Genomic DNA, 15,882 nt, shown 5'->3' on the forward strand with positions numbered 1-15,882 from the left:
CGCCTGCTGTTCCCTCAACATTCCACAGCAGCTCCTGCCCCAGGGCCTTTGCACTTGCCACCACTCTGCCTGGAAGGCTCTTTCTCCGAGCGTTTGCTAGGTTGGCTCCTTCGTTTCTTTAGGTCTCTGCTCCAGTGTGATTTCCTGGAGGAGACATTCCGTGAACGCTCACCAAAAACTGCACGTGGCTCCCAACCATCATCTCCATTTCCTTTCCCTGCTTTCTTCTACTTAGCATTTACCACCACCAGACAGACATGTGGGTCCTGGGTTACTGTTGGTCCCCATCCATGACAAGCTAAGCCTCACGTGGACAAGATCTCTGCTTTATTCGCTGCTACAGCCCTGTGCCCAGATCAGAGCCTGGCACTCAGCAATGGCTGGAACGGTGGAAGGAAGAAAGGGAAGGAAAGGAGGGGGGGGGGGCAAGAAAGACAAGGAGGAGGAGGGAAAGAGGGGAGGGAGAAAGAAGAGAGGCAAGGGTGACAAATTACTGTGTTCCTGTATTCCCCCAGCAGGAAGAGTGGCCATCTCCACCTGCCCAAAGATTTCTTTCTGCACATAGAGGATTTCCCTCAAACTGACAGGTCAGACCAAGGTTCTCAAACTCAAATCCCTCAGTGGCCAGGCACGTACCTAGATGAAAGAAGAGTGTACAATGCAATAGGGAGTGGTGGGGACTGCGGTAAACTAACCCCCCTCAGCTCTGGCCAACTGCCGCCATGTGCACTAATGGCCCTGATGCTGCCTGAACTTCTCATTTTTTGTAGAAAGCTTGGACACTTAGGATTTATGTGAAACTTCCCGATTTTTAAATGTTTGCTCACATGTCCTAAAATCACTATGCCAACCAAATGAGGAAACCTACAGGCCTGCAAGCCACAGCAATTTACTCTAGGAACCAGATTCCCTCCTCAGGCTCTCCCACCCAGCCCATGGCTCTGCTTTGCCCTGTCAAGTGGGAGGACAATATAACCCATCTCCAGGCATGTGGGGAAGATGGAATGAGATCCCAGGTGGGTGATCCTGGCTCAGAACACGTATCCAATCAACATTAGCCACTGGTACAATGTTTCTCGAACACAGTCGTGATCGCACTTACAGGGTCGTTGATGGTTTCTGAGAACAGGGGCGAGCGGTCTGAGAAACAGGACAGCACGAGCTGAATCAGCACGAGGGAGAAGTAAATGTAGAAAGTGACATCACGAAACACATCGACGTTGGCATCCTAAACGTGAGGGAAGGAGGAGGGAGAAAATCACTTTCTGGAAGTAGCTTGCCCACCCCACACCCCCTCCCCTGCACGTTAACACAGGGAGGCCGTTCCATCAGAGTGTGGCCTGTACCACCCGGGGAGGGCGGCCCCCGTGGTGGGAGGGGGCCCAGGCTCCGGAGTGAAGCAGACCCACATTCAGATCCTATCTCTGCTCACACTGGCTCTGGGACTTCGTCAGCTTACCTAAACCTCCCTGTGCCTCAGTTTCCCCATCTATAAACAGACCTCCCAGGGCACACTCAGCAGTGTGTGGAGACATTTCTGTTTGTCACACTTGGGAGGTGCAGCTGGCACCCAGTGAGAGGAAGCCAGGGATGCCCCTAACATCCGACAGAGTTCGGGACAGCCTCCCACAACAAAGACGTCTCTGGCCCACCTGTCAACTAGTGCTGAGGCTGAGAAACCCTGGCAGAGTAACTGTGAGAAGTCAGTAAGATTATTCATGGAAAGAACTTCGCCCTCCGCCTGGCACTTTGCCAACACAAAAACTCAGTAAATGTCAGCTGCCATCACTGTTAACGACAGGGTACTGTACACTGCAGGTGCTCAATAAGTGCCCCGTTTCTTTCCCTTCCTTTGCCTGATGCCAGTTCCTGATTAGCTCAGAGATGGCAGGGAACAACAGGACAGAGTCTGAAAGCGCAGACTCTTCAGAATCCTAGGAGCGGCATATGGCAGCCAACGTGAACCACTTCTCAGCCAGACTAGCGGCTGATGACACCAAGGTAACCTGGGGACAATCGGGGGCCCCCTGAGGGTGCAGCCACTCTGTAAACACCGCTCCCTGCTCAGCTCCCTTCCAGACTGAAGACATCTGTTTGCTGCTAACACAGGCTCACAGGGTGGTGTGCATCAGCCGAGGCTCCTGCCCCTGGAGGACCCACATGGGCTACTCGGAGCTACACAGACAAGTCGGGTCGTGAGGAAAGAAGGTTCTAGAACAAAGGCTGGGGGAGGTATTGAAATCCCTAGGGAAGAAGCTGGGCCCATTGGTGCCCATCTCCTGGTTCCCATGGCCACCCAGGCTTTCCACACCATCCAAAAGGAACAGGCATCTCTCCCAAGGGCCACCCAGGAAGATGCAGTGAGGGCCACACTTACCTCTTTTAAGGCGGTCATGATTTTGGATCTCAAGATGACAAGGGCACATAGTAGGGCTATAAGCCAGAATGTGAGCATGATCCCTGAGGACTGGATTCCCTTCCTTCTCTCGAGCTGAATTAAAAAGGTAGCAAGCAGCTGGCGGAGAGAAGCACACAACAGAAGTCGTCAGGAGAAGGCCAGGGCCCCAAAGCCCTGTGGTCCCCAAGGTCCCCCACAGTCCAGGGGCCTGGCAGACGCGAGGCCTCAAGTGAGGCTGCCCTTAGCCTAGTGGTACAACAACAGCCTGGGGGAGGGCTTGGCTCCAGAACCAGCTCTGCTCTGACCCTGCTGGGTGACCCTGAGCAAGTTACCAAACCTCTCTGAGCCTCCACGGCCTCATCTGCAAAGCAGAGGTGATAACAGCACCTGCCTCGATGGCTGTGGAATTTAATGAGGCCATGTTTAGATCTGGACTAGGAGGCGGAAGTTCACTATAGAACAGAAAAGGGCACCTTTTCTTAAGAGACCAGATAGTAAATATTTTGGGCTCACAAAGCCATAGTTTCTGTCAGAACTACTCAACATTGCTATTGCAGTGCGACACCAGCCCTAGATGATACATGAATGAATGGGCATGGCTGCGTGCCAATAACAGCAAGCAGCGGGCCCACCCGATTGAGAACCGGAAAGACCTGTGTTGGACTCCTGCTTTAGGTGACAGGGATGACTGTTCCTTACGGAGCACCTGCTACCTTGGCCTCATAGGAAGCATTCACACGCGCTAACTCGCTGCCCCCGGCCTCCCCGAGAGCCGGAGCCTCAGTTTGCATTGGAGGAAACGAGGTTACTTCATCTGTCCTCAGTCACACATCGCACGTTCAGGGATTTTCATTAGAACCACAGTGATGGGGAACTGGGATTTTTACTTCATTCCTGATACCTGGCGCTACTGCTTCCATTTTACATGTGACTTAATGATTGGGGAGAAAAACTAAATAAAACTGCTTTTCCTTGAAAAAAGGAAACTCACGGCTCTCTCCCAGAAGGCAGAGTCACCCCCTTGAGGCAGATCCCCAAGACCAGTCACGGTCACCCACCCTAAGGAGCTGTAGGTCACCCAGGCACCTCCCCTCATAAGCCAGCTGCTGGAACCAGAAACGGGACTGTCCGCCTGTCCTCCTCAGTGCCCCATCTCCTGCACTCGCCACGTCTAATCCATCAGAACACGCACTGGCCCTGCCACTAAGGCCAGTCCTCAGCTTACCGGCTGCTCACTCCGATCTTAGCCTCCATCCCCTCTGGCCAGGTGATCCCAGTGCTCTCATCCCCATTGCTCTCCCAGCTTCCTGCCCAACAACCCATTCTCCACTTGGAGGAAACAGTCAGCTTTTAAATATGCAAAGCCAGGCCCTAGCCAGTTTGGCTCAGTGGATAGAGTGTGGGCCTGCGGATGGAAGGGTCCAGATTCAATTCTGGTCAAGGCACATGCCTTGGTTTCGAGCTCGATCGCCAGTGTGGGGCATGCAGGAGGCAGCCGATCAATACTTCTCTCTCATCGTTGATGTTTCTATCTCTCGCTCTCCCTCTCCATTCCTCTCTGAAATCAATAAAAACATATTTTAAAAAACTAATAATAAATAAATATGCAAAGCCAGGCATATCACATCCTTGCTGAAAACCTCTATCTTTCAGACCTGAGGTTTAACCTGGGTTCCAAGGACAGGCTGTGGATAGAACCTGGGAGTCCATGAACTTGGATGGGGAACCATTACAGCTTTGTCTTCCCACATCGGCACCACCAGTAATAAGTGGAGGCAATAAACCACAACAGCAGTACCCGGGCCTGTCACAAATAGACATCATATCTGAAAATATACAGCTGAAGAGGTCCCCACTATTGCTATTTGGAAGTAAAGGAGCATCACCCCTGCTGCTAGATCTTGGTGTGAAATACATTAATAAAGAAACATGGTTTTTTTACATTATTTTAAATCTTTTGATAACTGCATTTAAATACAATTGGTTTCCCAGTCCAAATCCCCTACAACTGACGAATGCATAAAAAATGGGTGGGGCCTGGCTGGTGTGGCTCTGTGGTTGAGCATTGACCTATGAACCTAGAGGTCACGGTTCGATTCCCATTCAGGGCACATACCGGGGTTGCAGGCTCGATCCCCAGTAGGGGGTGTGCAGGAGGCAGCTGATCCGTGATTCTCTCTCATCATTGATGTTTCTCTCTTTCTCTCCCTCTCCCTTCCTCTCTGAAATCAATAAAAATAGATTTTTTTAAAAAACGGAGGGGGGGAGGAGGGACGGTGAAACCATACAATCCAATACACTCAGCAATTAAAAAAAAAAAACACACAAAAAAACCTTTGGCTACACTCAACATGGTTGAACCGCTGTTGCTATGACTTCAGTCTCAAACTGCTCCAGCCTGCATGGCTCCACTCACGTGACATTCCAGAAGAGGCAAAGCGCCGGGGACAGATACCATGTAAGTGGTTCCTGGGAAAGGGGCGAGGCCGTGGCTGACTGCAGAGGAGCAGCACGAGAGCATTGGGGGTGATGGGCTGCTGTCTATTCTGTGGAAGTGGCAGTGACAAGACAGTATATGTTTATCAATTAACCCCAACTAAAAACATAAATGTACAGCACAGAAGCTTCACATATATGCACATGGGTGTGATTGGTTTCCTTTGTAATCCCCTGTTTTTAAGAACATTATTCTGAGAAGGAGAGTAGATTGGCAAAGGAGAAAGGGGTCCGTGGCACAAAAAGTTTAGAACCCAGTGTTGGGAGTGGAAAACAAAACCCACTTATCCTGAAGCTCAGGGTCCCACAGGCTCAGGCCTCTGCCATCCCAGCTCCCCTCCTCTCCTCATCAATCTCTCCACCCCGGCCACACAGGCCAACTCTCCATTTCTCCCTCCGACCCCGGGACTTCTGCATGTGCTATTCTCGCCAATGGTGTTCATCTGCCCATGGCCCCTTCAACTTTTTAACATCCTGCTCATCCTTCAGGTCTCAGCTCCGTCATCCCTTCCTTCCTACCCTCCAAACCAAACCAGTTCACCTAACTTCACTCTCACAGCCATCTGCACACAGGTAAATATTGTGTGCCTTTTTGGGGAATCATTTGTTGAATGTCCGTTTGCTCAGCTGGACTGTACATTCCATGACAACAGGAACTGTGTCGGTTTTATCTTCAACTCCTGGCCCATATTAGGAATGAAAAACATTTGCTGACTGCCTCGCATCCCATACTCAGAGTGCCTGTATATTCCGGTCCCCGGGCATGTCGGGAGAATGTTCCTGCAACAGGAAGAGCAGGGCTGGTCCTTCCCTCCTGGAGCCCTGAGGAGAGAGACTGAGCATTTCACAGGCCAGTTCACCTCTTGGCCAGCCCAGCTCAGAGCCCTGGGGGGGGACAAAGCCCGGTGACCCTCACCCCGTCATACCTGTGTGCCGGTACCACAGACAAAGGTCTGAATGAAGAATCAGAAGACCAGGAACAGGGAAAGTTAAGGGAATATGAGTCATCACAGCCCAAACTAGTCCACCTTGACTCTCTTTTGCCAAAATGTAGAGGTCAAGACCTCCAGGCCAGCAAAACCAAGCCCTTCATTTCCCCATTCCCGCAATACGTTTGTGGAGCGCTTATTGCATGTCAGGCACAGTGCCAGGCTCTGGGGGCACAAAGGAAAGCAAAGCCCTGCACAGGTGCCAGGTATTAGCAAAGAGTCCCACCAACACACTGGACCAGATAGCTTGCGTGTGAAGCCGGCTCTGCTGCTTACTGGCTGTGACCTTGGGCCCGTTTTATCTCTTATCTGTGTCTCAACTTGCTTATCTACAAAATGGGATTAATGAGCCAACATACTTAAATGAATTATTATGCAAAGGGACTAGGGTAGTGCCTGGTACAGAGCACACACTGTTAACCTGTGCTAGAAAGATTCCTGGTCCTTCACAACTTGGCTCCAACTTGCCTTCCTTGACCCCCTTCTGTTGCATTCACTGTCTACCACAGGGGTGGGGAACCTTTTTTCTGCCAAGAGCCATGTGGATATTTATAACATCATTTAATTAATATTATTCGCTTAATATAAATGTATGTTGCTATGAAAACAGCTCCTAGATTCATTGAATTTTGAGTCCCGCCTGCAGTTGCCTTGGCAGGCCAGACCGAATGATTTCATGGGTCTTATGTGGCCCCGGACCAGACATTCCCCAACCCTGGTCTACCCCCAGAACCCCCACTCGACCTTCTTGCTTCAAGAAAGGCTCATCGTCCTCCTCCTTATGCTTCCTTTTGGCCTCGACCCTCCCTTGGACATACTGTTCTCTCTGCTCAAAACATCCTGCCCCAAACTTGCTCTCTCCTCCCTCTACAACACTCAGGGCCACGCTTGCCGAGGACGTTCCAGCTCCTCAGAGGACCCAAGGGACATGGTACCCTGTAGGAATGGCCTTCACTCAGAGCATGTCATTGTGGAATGCAAGGACTAAAAGCGTGACCTCTGAGTGACCACCCCTTGCTAGACCATGTATTAGCTGTGTGACCTTCAGCAGGGTACATAACCTCTCTGGGCCTTAACCTCCTCACCTTAAAACGGAGACAAAGCAGGGCCTATCTCACAGGGTTGTTCTGAGAATCAGATATAATAAAGCAGTGATAAAGCAGTTCCCCTGTTTGCATCTCCCACTAAATGAGGGACCCACATGGGGCAGGGTGGTCTCTCGTTCAGCTTGGCATCCACTCCTTGTGCAGAGCCTGAAAGCTCAAGGGGCCCAGGCAACTACTGTAAGTGATGAGCTGGCCAGTGCAAGAACAGAGAACAGCAGGTGCAGCGCAGGACGGCACCTGCACTCGGCCTCGGGCGCAGGGAGGGCAAAGGCAGTGGCGACTGTGACAACTGGACCACGCTTGCCCCATTGAAAGGCTGCAGTCACCTCTCAGCTCCAGCCGACTGCTGCCCCAGAGACTGTGTCTAGTGCTGCCGGACCTTTGAGTTTTTTGAGAGAAGCCAGATTTGTGGATTTTTACTGTGAGATCTTCTCATTTTTAAATGCTGGCCACTGCTTTTGATCTCCATACTGCCTGGCGGGCAGCCACCTCCTACTTACCATGGTGATGCCCAAGAGGGTTGGGCTGACCAGAAACACCGGGGCCGGGAAGTTGCCCCAATTTCTTTCCCAGAAAGAGTAGAAGAGGTCTGCCCAGCAGACAATCCACAGCAAAAACCCCAAGGCCTGGAAGAGAAGAAAACACGTCTTACAACGGACAGCACTGGAACTTCCCAGCTCAGCCTCCAGGGGACCAGCCAACTCCTACATTATCAGCTATGGTCCTTGAACACAGCACACATCCTCCGGAACACACGCAAGTGCCAAGTAGGGTGAGCCACCGTCTGAGCCCTCCCATGCTGCTCTGTGACCAGTATACTATCCCCTCCTGCGCCCCTGGCATGACTTAATCTGTCTGGTCCAGGGGTGGGCAAACTTTTTGACTCGAGGGCCACAATGGGTTCTTAAACTGGACCGGAGGGCCGGAACAAAAGCATGGATGGAGTGTTTGTGTGAACTAATATAAATTCAAAGTAAACATCATTACATAAAAGGGTATGTTTTTTTGTTTGTTTGTTTGTTTTGTTTTTTTAGTTTTATTCATTTCAAACGGGCCCCGCGGGCCGTAGTTTGCCCACGGTTGGTCTGGTCACTATTCGCCCCAGCACTTGAAAACAAGATCTCAGTCTCAACGTTATCTATATCAGCAATGCCAGCAGCTTGCCTACGGCCTCTCTCACAATAACCATTCATCCAGTCAAAATGTATTGGGGGCTTGCAATGGGCCACATACTTTTCAAGGTGCCAAGGATCCAAAAGTGAACAAAAAAAACACAAGTGCCTGCCTTCATGGAGCTGAGATTCTAATGGAATGGAAACAGGTAAGAAGCAAACTGAAAAATACATATTATAAAGCCAGAAGGTAATAAGTGATCTGAGGAAAAACAAAACAGGTGAGGGAAGACCTCTCTGATCAGGTGACATCTGAGTGAAGAGCCAAAAATGAACAATTAAGGGAATGAACAAGTCAGGCGGAGAGAACAGCAAGTGCCTGGTTTGGGAACGCGATCAGTGGGTTATGGCTATGGTGGAAGGAGCAACGGGCTTCGTAGGAGATGGCTGAAGGGAGCGGTGAGGACTTCTGGATCTTATTCTCTGTGGGGAGGCGTTACCAGAAGGTTTTTGAACAAGGCCAGGACAAGATCTGACTCACATTTTAAAGGCAAATAGGAGAAGTACAAAGTGCTCCCAGAGGAAGAGGAAGGCATTAGATCTAGCTCAGGTTAGGGAAGCAGACTGCATTTTGAGATAGGTTTGGACTGCAGTGTGAATGAGACAGGTTTCAATGGCGATATAAGCAAAGGGACAGAGAGCGTCAGTAAAATCATTGAAGTTTTCCTGTTTACCAAGGGTTTATGGGAATGAGTCTTGGGTAATGTAGCTTTGAAATATTTCTGAGAAGTATAATTATAAAATTTAAAGGACCTCTTGAGACTTTTATTGCATCCCTAATGATACTCAGGCAACGGCAAAGCCACACTAAGTTGCAGGCGCCAGCCTTTCTGACTCCTCGGTAATTTGCCCTACATACTAGCCCTTCCACTTCTGAGATTCAAATTAGTGCCTCAGAAATTATTTGTCATGCTTCATTTTTTTAGCATAGACTGGGAGCACTTGAAAACAAGTGCTCAGATGCCAGGGGTTTTCTCTCGTGTCAATAAGTGTTTACTAGAAACTAACTCCATAATGAATGGAATTCATTCCACATATACTTTGTTCAAGTATACTTAATAAATAGCATATTTTACAAATGTGTCTTTTAAATGTCAGTATTTGGGTGAAGTTTTTCTTTGTTTTGATATATTCCTTTGCTACGTCAACCATGGTGTCAGAATTTACCTTTTGAACAGTTGATTTCAGAAACTGTAAAATGAACTAATAATCTTTGTGTATCAAATTCAGAGCCCTGGCCTGGGTGGCTCAGTTGGTTGAGCACCGTCCCATACACTGAAAGGTCGCCAGTTCGATCCCCGGTCAGGATGTGTCCGGGAGGCAGCCGATCGATGTTTCTCTTTCTCCCCCTCTCCTTTCCTCTTTCTCTAAGTAATCAATAAAAAAAAAAAATTCAGACCTGTGAGAATGTGTTCATAAAGCATGGGCCTTGCAAAAAAACACGCACACAAAAAAACTACTGAGATGCATCTAAGTCATCAGGAAAAAGTGGAATGAGGAGCCGGATAGATACATGCTCTAAGTCTCTTCCCCTCAGAAGGCTTATTCTTGCAAGTGGAAAAATAGTAACTGTGCACTGGAGAAACCAGATGACACTTTGACTAAACGAACAAAATTAACTCCATCAGCGAGCTGTTTGCCATGCAGACCTAGATATAACAGATTGAGGACACGCCATCCCTCTAGTACAGTGGTTCTCAACCTTGGCTGCACATTAGAATCACCTGGGAATCTCTTTAAAATCCTGATTTCTGGGCCTCATCCTCCGGAAATTCTGTTTCTTTGTTACTAATGTTGTGGCCCCACCCCATAACAAAGAAACAGAATTTCTGGAGGGTGAGGCCCAGAAATCAGGATTTTAAAAAGATTCCCAGGTGATTCTAATGTGCAGCCAAGGTTGAGAACCACTGCTCTAAAATAACTGCCCACCCCTAGCCTATCTGGCTCAGTGGATAGAGCATCAGCCTGCAGACTGAAGGGTCCTGGGTTGGACTCCAGCCAAGACACATTCCCAGGTTGCAGGCTCAATCCCCAGTAGGGGGCATGCAGGAGACAGCCGATCAATGATTCTCTCTTATCATTGATGTTTCTCTTTCTCTCTCTCTCTCTCTCTCTCTCTCTCTCTCTCTCTCTCTCTTCCTCCCTCCCTCCCTCCCTCCCTCTTCCTCTCTGAAATCAATAAAAATATATTTTAAAAAAATAAAATAATTTAAATAAATAAAATAACTGGCCCATGCCCAACCGATGTGGCTCAGTGGTTTAGTGTCAAGCTATGAACCAAAAGGTCACCATCCAATTCCTGGTCAGGGCACATGCCCTGGTTGCAGGCTTCATCCCCAGTAAGGGGTATGCAGGAGGCAGCCAATCAATGATTCTCTCTCATCATTGATGTTTCTATCTCTCTCTCCCTCTCACCTCCTCTCTGAAATCAATAAAAATAAATTAATAATAAAAAAAGACTAAGGCAAGATTATTAAATTTAAAAAGAAAATGAAACAGCTGGCCCACATTCTTCAATTATGTCAATGCCATAAAAAAAAAGAAAGGAGAAGAGATCTTCTAGAGTAAAGAAAACTAAAGAGACAACATGATTCAATGCAATACATGACATTGGACTGGATTCTGAACTGGGCGGAAAATGCTCAAAAGAATAGTGTTGGGACAACTGGAAAAATGGGGAGATAGACAGATTTTTCTTTTAAGTGTTCATGTTAAATTTTCTGAATTTAGTAATTATACTGTGGTTACATTAAGAGAATATCCACGCTTCAAGAAAAGTTATTTTGAAAAATTAAGCAGTAAAGGGGCATGGTGGCTGCTACCTACTCTCAAATGATTCAGAAAAATTAAATAATGTATGCATAAAGATAAAACAAATATGACAAAATCTTAAAAATCGGTGACTACGAGCAACGAGGAAACAGGGCTAGGGCGAGTCCTTGGTATCATTCTTGCAACTTGGCTATAGTTTGAAATTATCTCAGGATAAAAACTTTTCTTTTTTTGCCTTATTTTATTTTTTAAATCATGGTGGACATGTATTATACTGGTTTCAAGAGTACAACATAGTGATTCTACATTTACAGACCTTACGATGCGATTACCACGTATGTCTGGTAATCATCTGTCACTGTACAGTTATTACAATATTATTGACTATACTTCCTGTGCTGTACATTATAGCCCATGACTTACTAATTTTATAACTGGAGTCTGTACCTCCAGTTATGAAATAATTTTTGAAATAATTTTTTATTTTTCAATTACAGTTGATATACAATATAATATTAATTTTGGCACACACTCACTCAGTGATTAGACCTTTCTATCACTTACGAGTAATCACCCCAATAAATCTAGTACCCATCTGATACCATACATAGTTATTACAATATTATTAAATATATTCCCTATGCTATACTTTACATCCCCATAACTATTCTGTAACTCCCAATTTGTACTTCTAAATCCCTTCACCTTTTTGACCCAGCCCCCAACACCTCTCCCATCTGGCAAAGGTAAAAATGTTCTTTGTATCTATGAGTCTGTTTCTATTCTGCTTTTGTTTTTTAGATTCCATATATAAGTGAAATCATATGGTATTTGTCTTTCTCTGTCTGACTTATTTCACTAAGCACAATACCCTCTGGGTCCATTCATGTTGTTGCAGATGACAAGATTTCATTCTTTTTTGTGGCTGGATCATATTATACATATCTATTTATATATTGTTTATATATTTGTGTATTGATGGACATTTAGATTGCTCCCATATATTGGCTATCTATATATATAAAAGCCTAAGCGACCGGCTGACCGGCCGACCCACCAGTAGCTATGACGTGCACTGACCACAAGAGGGCAGACACTCAATGCAGGAGCAGAAACCACAAGCATGGAAACATGGAACAGACTGATGAATCTCAGCGGGAAAGGAAGAGGGTGGAGGGCGGGAAGAGATTAACCAAAGATCTTATATGCATACCAGAGGCCCAGTGCACAAATTCATGCACTGGTGGGGTCCCTCAGCCTGGCCTGTGGGGACTGGGCCGAAACCAGCTCTCCAACATCCTGACGGGTCCTGGATTGCGAGAGGGCGCAGGCCAGACCAAGGAACGCCACCGGTGCATGAATCTGTGCACCGGGCCTCTAGCTGTAAATAAAGCTGCAATGAACATATGGATATAAATGTCTTTTTGGTTTAGTGTTTGGGGTTTCTTTGGATAAATATCCCAAAGTGGAACTGCTCTGTCCTTCTTTGTCTCTTGTTATAGCCTTTGTTTTAAAGTCTATTTTGTCTGATATTAAGTATTGCTACTCCAGCTTTTTTTTCCATTTTCATGAAATATCTTTTTCTATCCCTTTACTATCAGTTTGTGGTTGTCTTTAGATCTGAAGCGCGTCTACTGTAGACAGCATATGCAAGGGTTTGGTTTTGTTATCACTTAGCCACCATATGTCTTTTGATTGAAGCATTTAATCCATTTGCATTTACAGTAATTGTTGATAGATACTAGTATATATTTATTGCCAATTTATTATTCATATTCTTATCTTTCTTTTTTTCTTCTTCTTCTTAAAGAAGACCTTTCAACATTTCTTATAATACTCACTTAGTGGTGATGAACTCCTTTTGCTTTTGTGTGTGTGTGTGTGTGTGTGTGTGTGTGTGTGTGTGTGTGTGTCTGAGAAGCTCTTTATCTGTCCTTTGATTCTAAATGATAGCTTTGCTGGGTAGAGTGATCTCGGTTTTGGGACCTTGCAATTCATCACTTAGCATATTTTGTGCCACTCCCTTCTGGTCTGCCAAGTTTCTGTTGAGAAATCAGCTGACAGTCTTATGGGAGCTCCCTTATAGGTAACTAACTGCTTTTCTTTTGCTGCTTTTAAGATTCTCTCTTTGTCTTTAACCTTTGCCATTTTAATTATGATGTGTCTTGATGTGGGCCTCTTTGTGGAACTTTCTGCACTTCCTGGACTTGTGTGTATTTTGCCTTCACCAGGTGAAGGAAGAATTTTCATTATTTCTTCAAATAGGTTCTCAATCCCTTGCTCTCTCTTTTCAATACTTGATGTTGTCCCTGAGCACCCTTAAACTGTCCTCATTTTTCAGAATTCTTTTTTCTTTTTGATGTTCTGATTGGGTGTTTTCTGCTACCTTGTCTTCTAAATGACTGCTTTGATCCTCTGTTTCATCAAATCTGTTGTTGACTCCTTCTAGTGTATTCTTCATTTCAGTTATTGTGTTCTTCATTTCTGACTGGTTCTTTTTTATGGTTTCTATGTCCTTTTTAATGCTGTTGAGGTTCTCATTAAGTTCCTTGAGCATCCACATCACCATTGTTTTAAACTCTGTATCCCGATTGCTTGCCTTCAAGTTTTATTTAGTTCTTTTTTCTGAAGATTTCTCCTGTTCTTTCTGTTGGGACATGTTTCTTTGTCTCACCATTTTGGCTGCCTCTCTGAGTTTGTTTCTATGTGTTAGGTAGATCTTCTATGTCTCCCAGTCCTGGTAGAATGGCTTAATGTAGTAGGTGTTCTATGGGGCCCAGTGGCACAGCCTCATGGAGATTAAGAAATGTGCTCAAGGTCCTACAGCTAGTAAGGGACAGAGATGATAAGTGAACCCATGTCTGAATGCAGGGCCCCAGTCTTATCTACCACATCATTGTTCTGTCTTTTAGAAAAAGGAACTCAGGGCCAATGAAGTAGAAGAAACATGTTAGTTTTCACCAACCACTACTCCCCATCCAGGAACACCCCTCTCCCCATGATGACTTACAGTTTTGGCTTTGTTGAGATGTGTCATCTGAATGTAGCCCCGGTCATGGTGGGAAAGATAGAGGAAGTAGAAGGGGAAGCTGACCCAGAGGTAAAAACAAGGCACCCACACAAGGACGGTGTTCTGAAAGCACTTGGTGAAGTCGGGATTGCTGGTGTACCACGTGACGTTCCAGTCCTGTAGAAACAAACACAAGCACAGGGTCAATGGGTGTGCCAAAGAGTGATGGGGCTTGTGTGTAATTCAAAACTAGTTGTCACCCTGGCTCAGTATGGCTCAGTTGGTTGGGTGCTGTCCTGTGCACCGAAAGGTTGCTGGTTCAATTCCCAGTCAAGGCACACGCCCAGGCTGCAGTCTCAATGCCCAGTAGTGGGGTGTGCAGGAGGCAGCTGATTGATGTTTTATTTCTCACTCACATCAATGTTTCTCTCTCTCTCTCCCTCTCCCCTTCCTCTCTCTCTCAAAATCAATAAAAATACTTTTTAAAAAAACCAGCTGTCATGGGGTTCAAGAAAAACAAGACCCCTGCTCCTGAAGCCCTCTCAGGCAGAATATGCAACCTGGAAAGTTCAGTAGCCAGAAAAACTATGAAACAAGGGATCAGGAATAAGAGATGCCTCATTGTGCCGAAACCGGTTTGGCTCAGTGGATAGAGCGTCGGCCTGCGGATTCAAGGGTCCCGGGTTCGATTCCGGTCAAGGGCATGTACCTGGGTTGCGGGCACTACCCCAGTGGGAGATGTGCAGGAGGCAGCTGATCAATGTTTCTCTCTCATCGATGTTTCTAACTCTCTATCTCTCTCCCTTCCTCTCTGTAAAAAATCAATAAAATATATTTAAAAAAAAAAAAAAGAGATGCCTCATTGCACATAACAGACAGGTTCCTAGGAACTATGGCAAATTCCATTGTTGTACAAAGATGGAGACATCCATTTAAAGGAATCTTGCAGGGGTACTTCCCTGTAAACAGAGGAGTCCTTTAGTCATATGGATCATTCCTACTTTACTATCTTGTGAATTGAGGACTTTCTAATCTTCTTCCTCACCCTCACCATTATCATTTTCTTCACCATTATCATTACTACCATTACCATCATTACTATTACAATCACTTTCATCAGCTCCATCAGCACCATCACCATCATCATCATCATCGAAAACACCTAAATTGTGCGAGGCCCTATTTTAAGTTACTTCTTATGTATTATCCCTTTTAATTCTATACGTACTTTATCCCTCCTTTTTCAGATAGGAAAACTGAGACACAGAGAGGTTCAATGACTTGTCTAGTATCACACAGCTGGTAAGATCTGCAGCGGAATTCAAACTCAGGCAATTTGGTTCTGGGTCCCTGCAGTTAATGACTAAGCTATCCATCCTTGGTAACAAGTTTGTTGTAAGTACTTCTATTTTTTTTTTTTAAGAAACCACCTATATTTTGTTAAAAGAGACATACCAGATAGATAAATATAGACATATATAGATCAAGTATATCTGCCCAAGAATAAACTTCAACCCGCGGTCAGTCTTCAGTAATGGACAATTTAATTCAAATCCTCATCTGACCACTGACCAGTTACACAACCTTGGGAAAAGTTATTACCTTATTTGGGGGGTCTCAATTTTCTATCTCTTTGATTATATCAGATAAACTTAGAGATCGGAAACAGGTGGCCCGCAGGCCAATTTGACCACAGATGTTTTATTCTTATTGTTGTTTTAAGAAGACTTTTAAAAAAAATTTAGGTTAACTGCAAAACATTTCAAATCAGAAAACTTCATATAAAAATTTGGATTTCTGGCTACTCTTAAAAAATCAGAAAATATGGCAGCCCTGCGCCCATATTCCTGCTTCAGAACCACCCGCAAGAGTTGGGGAGGAGCCAGTCTCAGAATAGGGTCTGTGTGTTTCAGTTAGTTGGCCACAGTCTCCATGCAGC

The 15,882-nt window shown here is 45.9% G+C and overlaps 1 protein-coding gene across 2 annotated transcripts in view; it reads right to left on the bottom strand.

Moving 5' to 3' along the window:
• ABCC1 (ATP binding cassette subfamily C member 1 (ABCC1 blood group)) overlaps positions 1–15,882 on the bottom strand; it is a gene marked incomplete at its 5' end in the record, with an annotated part of 143,173 nt that overhangs the window by 92,688 nt on the left and 34,603 nt on the right. For both annotated transcript variants that reach the window (XM_081089064.1, XM_081089065.1), the window contains 4 exons: positions 1,103–1,228; positions 2,378–2,515; positions 7,490–7,615; positions 13,944–14,120. In XM_081089064.1, coding sequence (XP_080945190.1) covers positions 1,103–1,228; positions 2,378–2,515; positions 7,490–7,615; positions 13,944–14,120 — 567 coding nt within the window. The remainder of the gene's footprint in view (positions 1–1,102; positions 1,229–2,377; positions 2,516–7,489; positions 7,616–13,943; positions 14,121–15,882) is intronic.

The sequence above is a fragment of the Myotis nattereri genome, assembly GCF_964212035.1.
Source record: "Myotis nattereri genome assembly, chromosome: 4".
In the NCBI taxonomy this organism is placed as follows: Eukaryota; Metazoa; Chordata; class Mammalia; order Chiroptera; family Vespertilionidae; genus Myotis; species Myotis nattereri.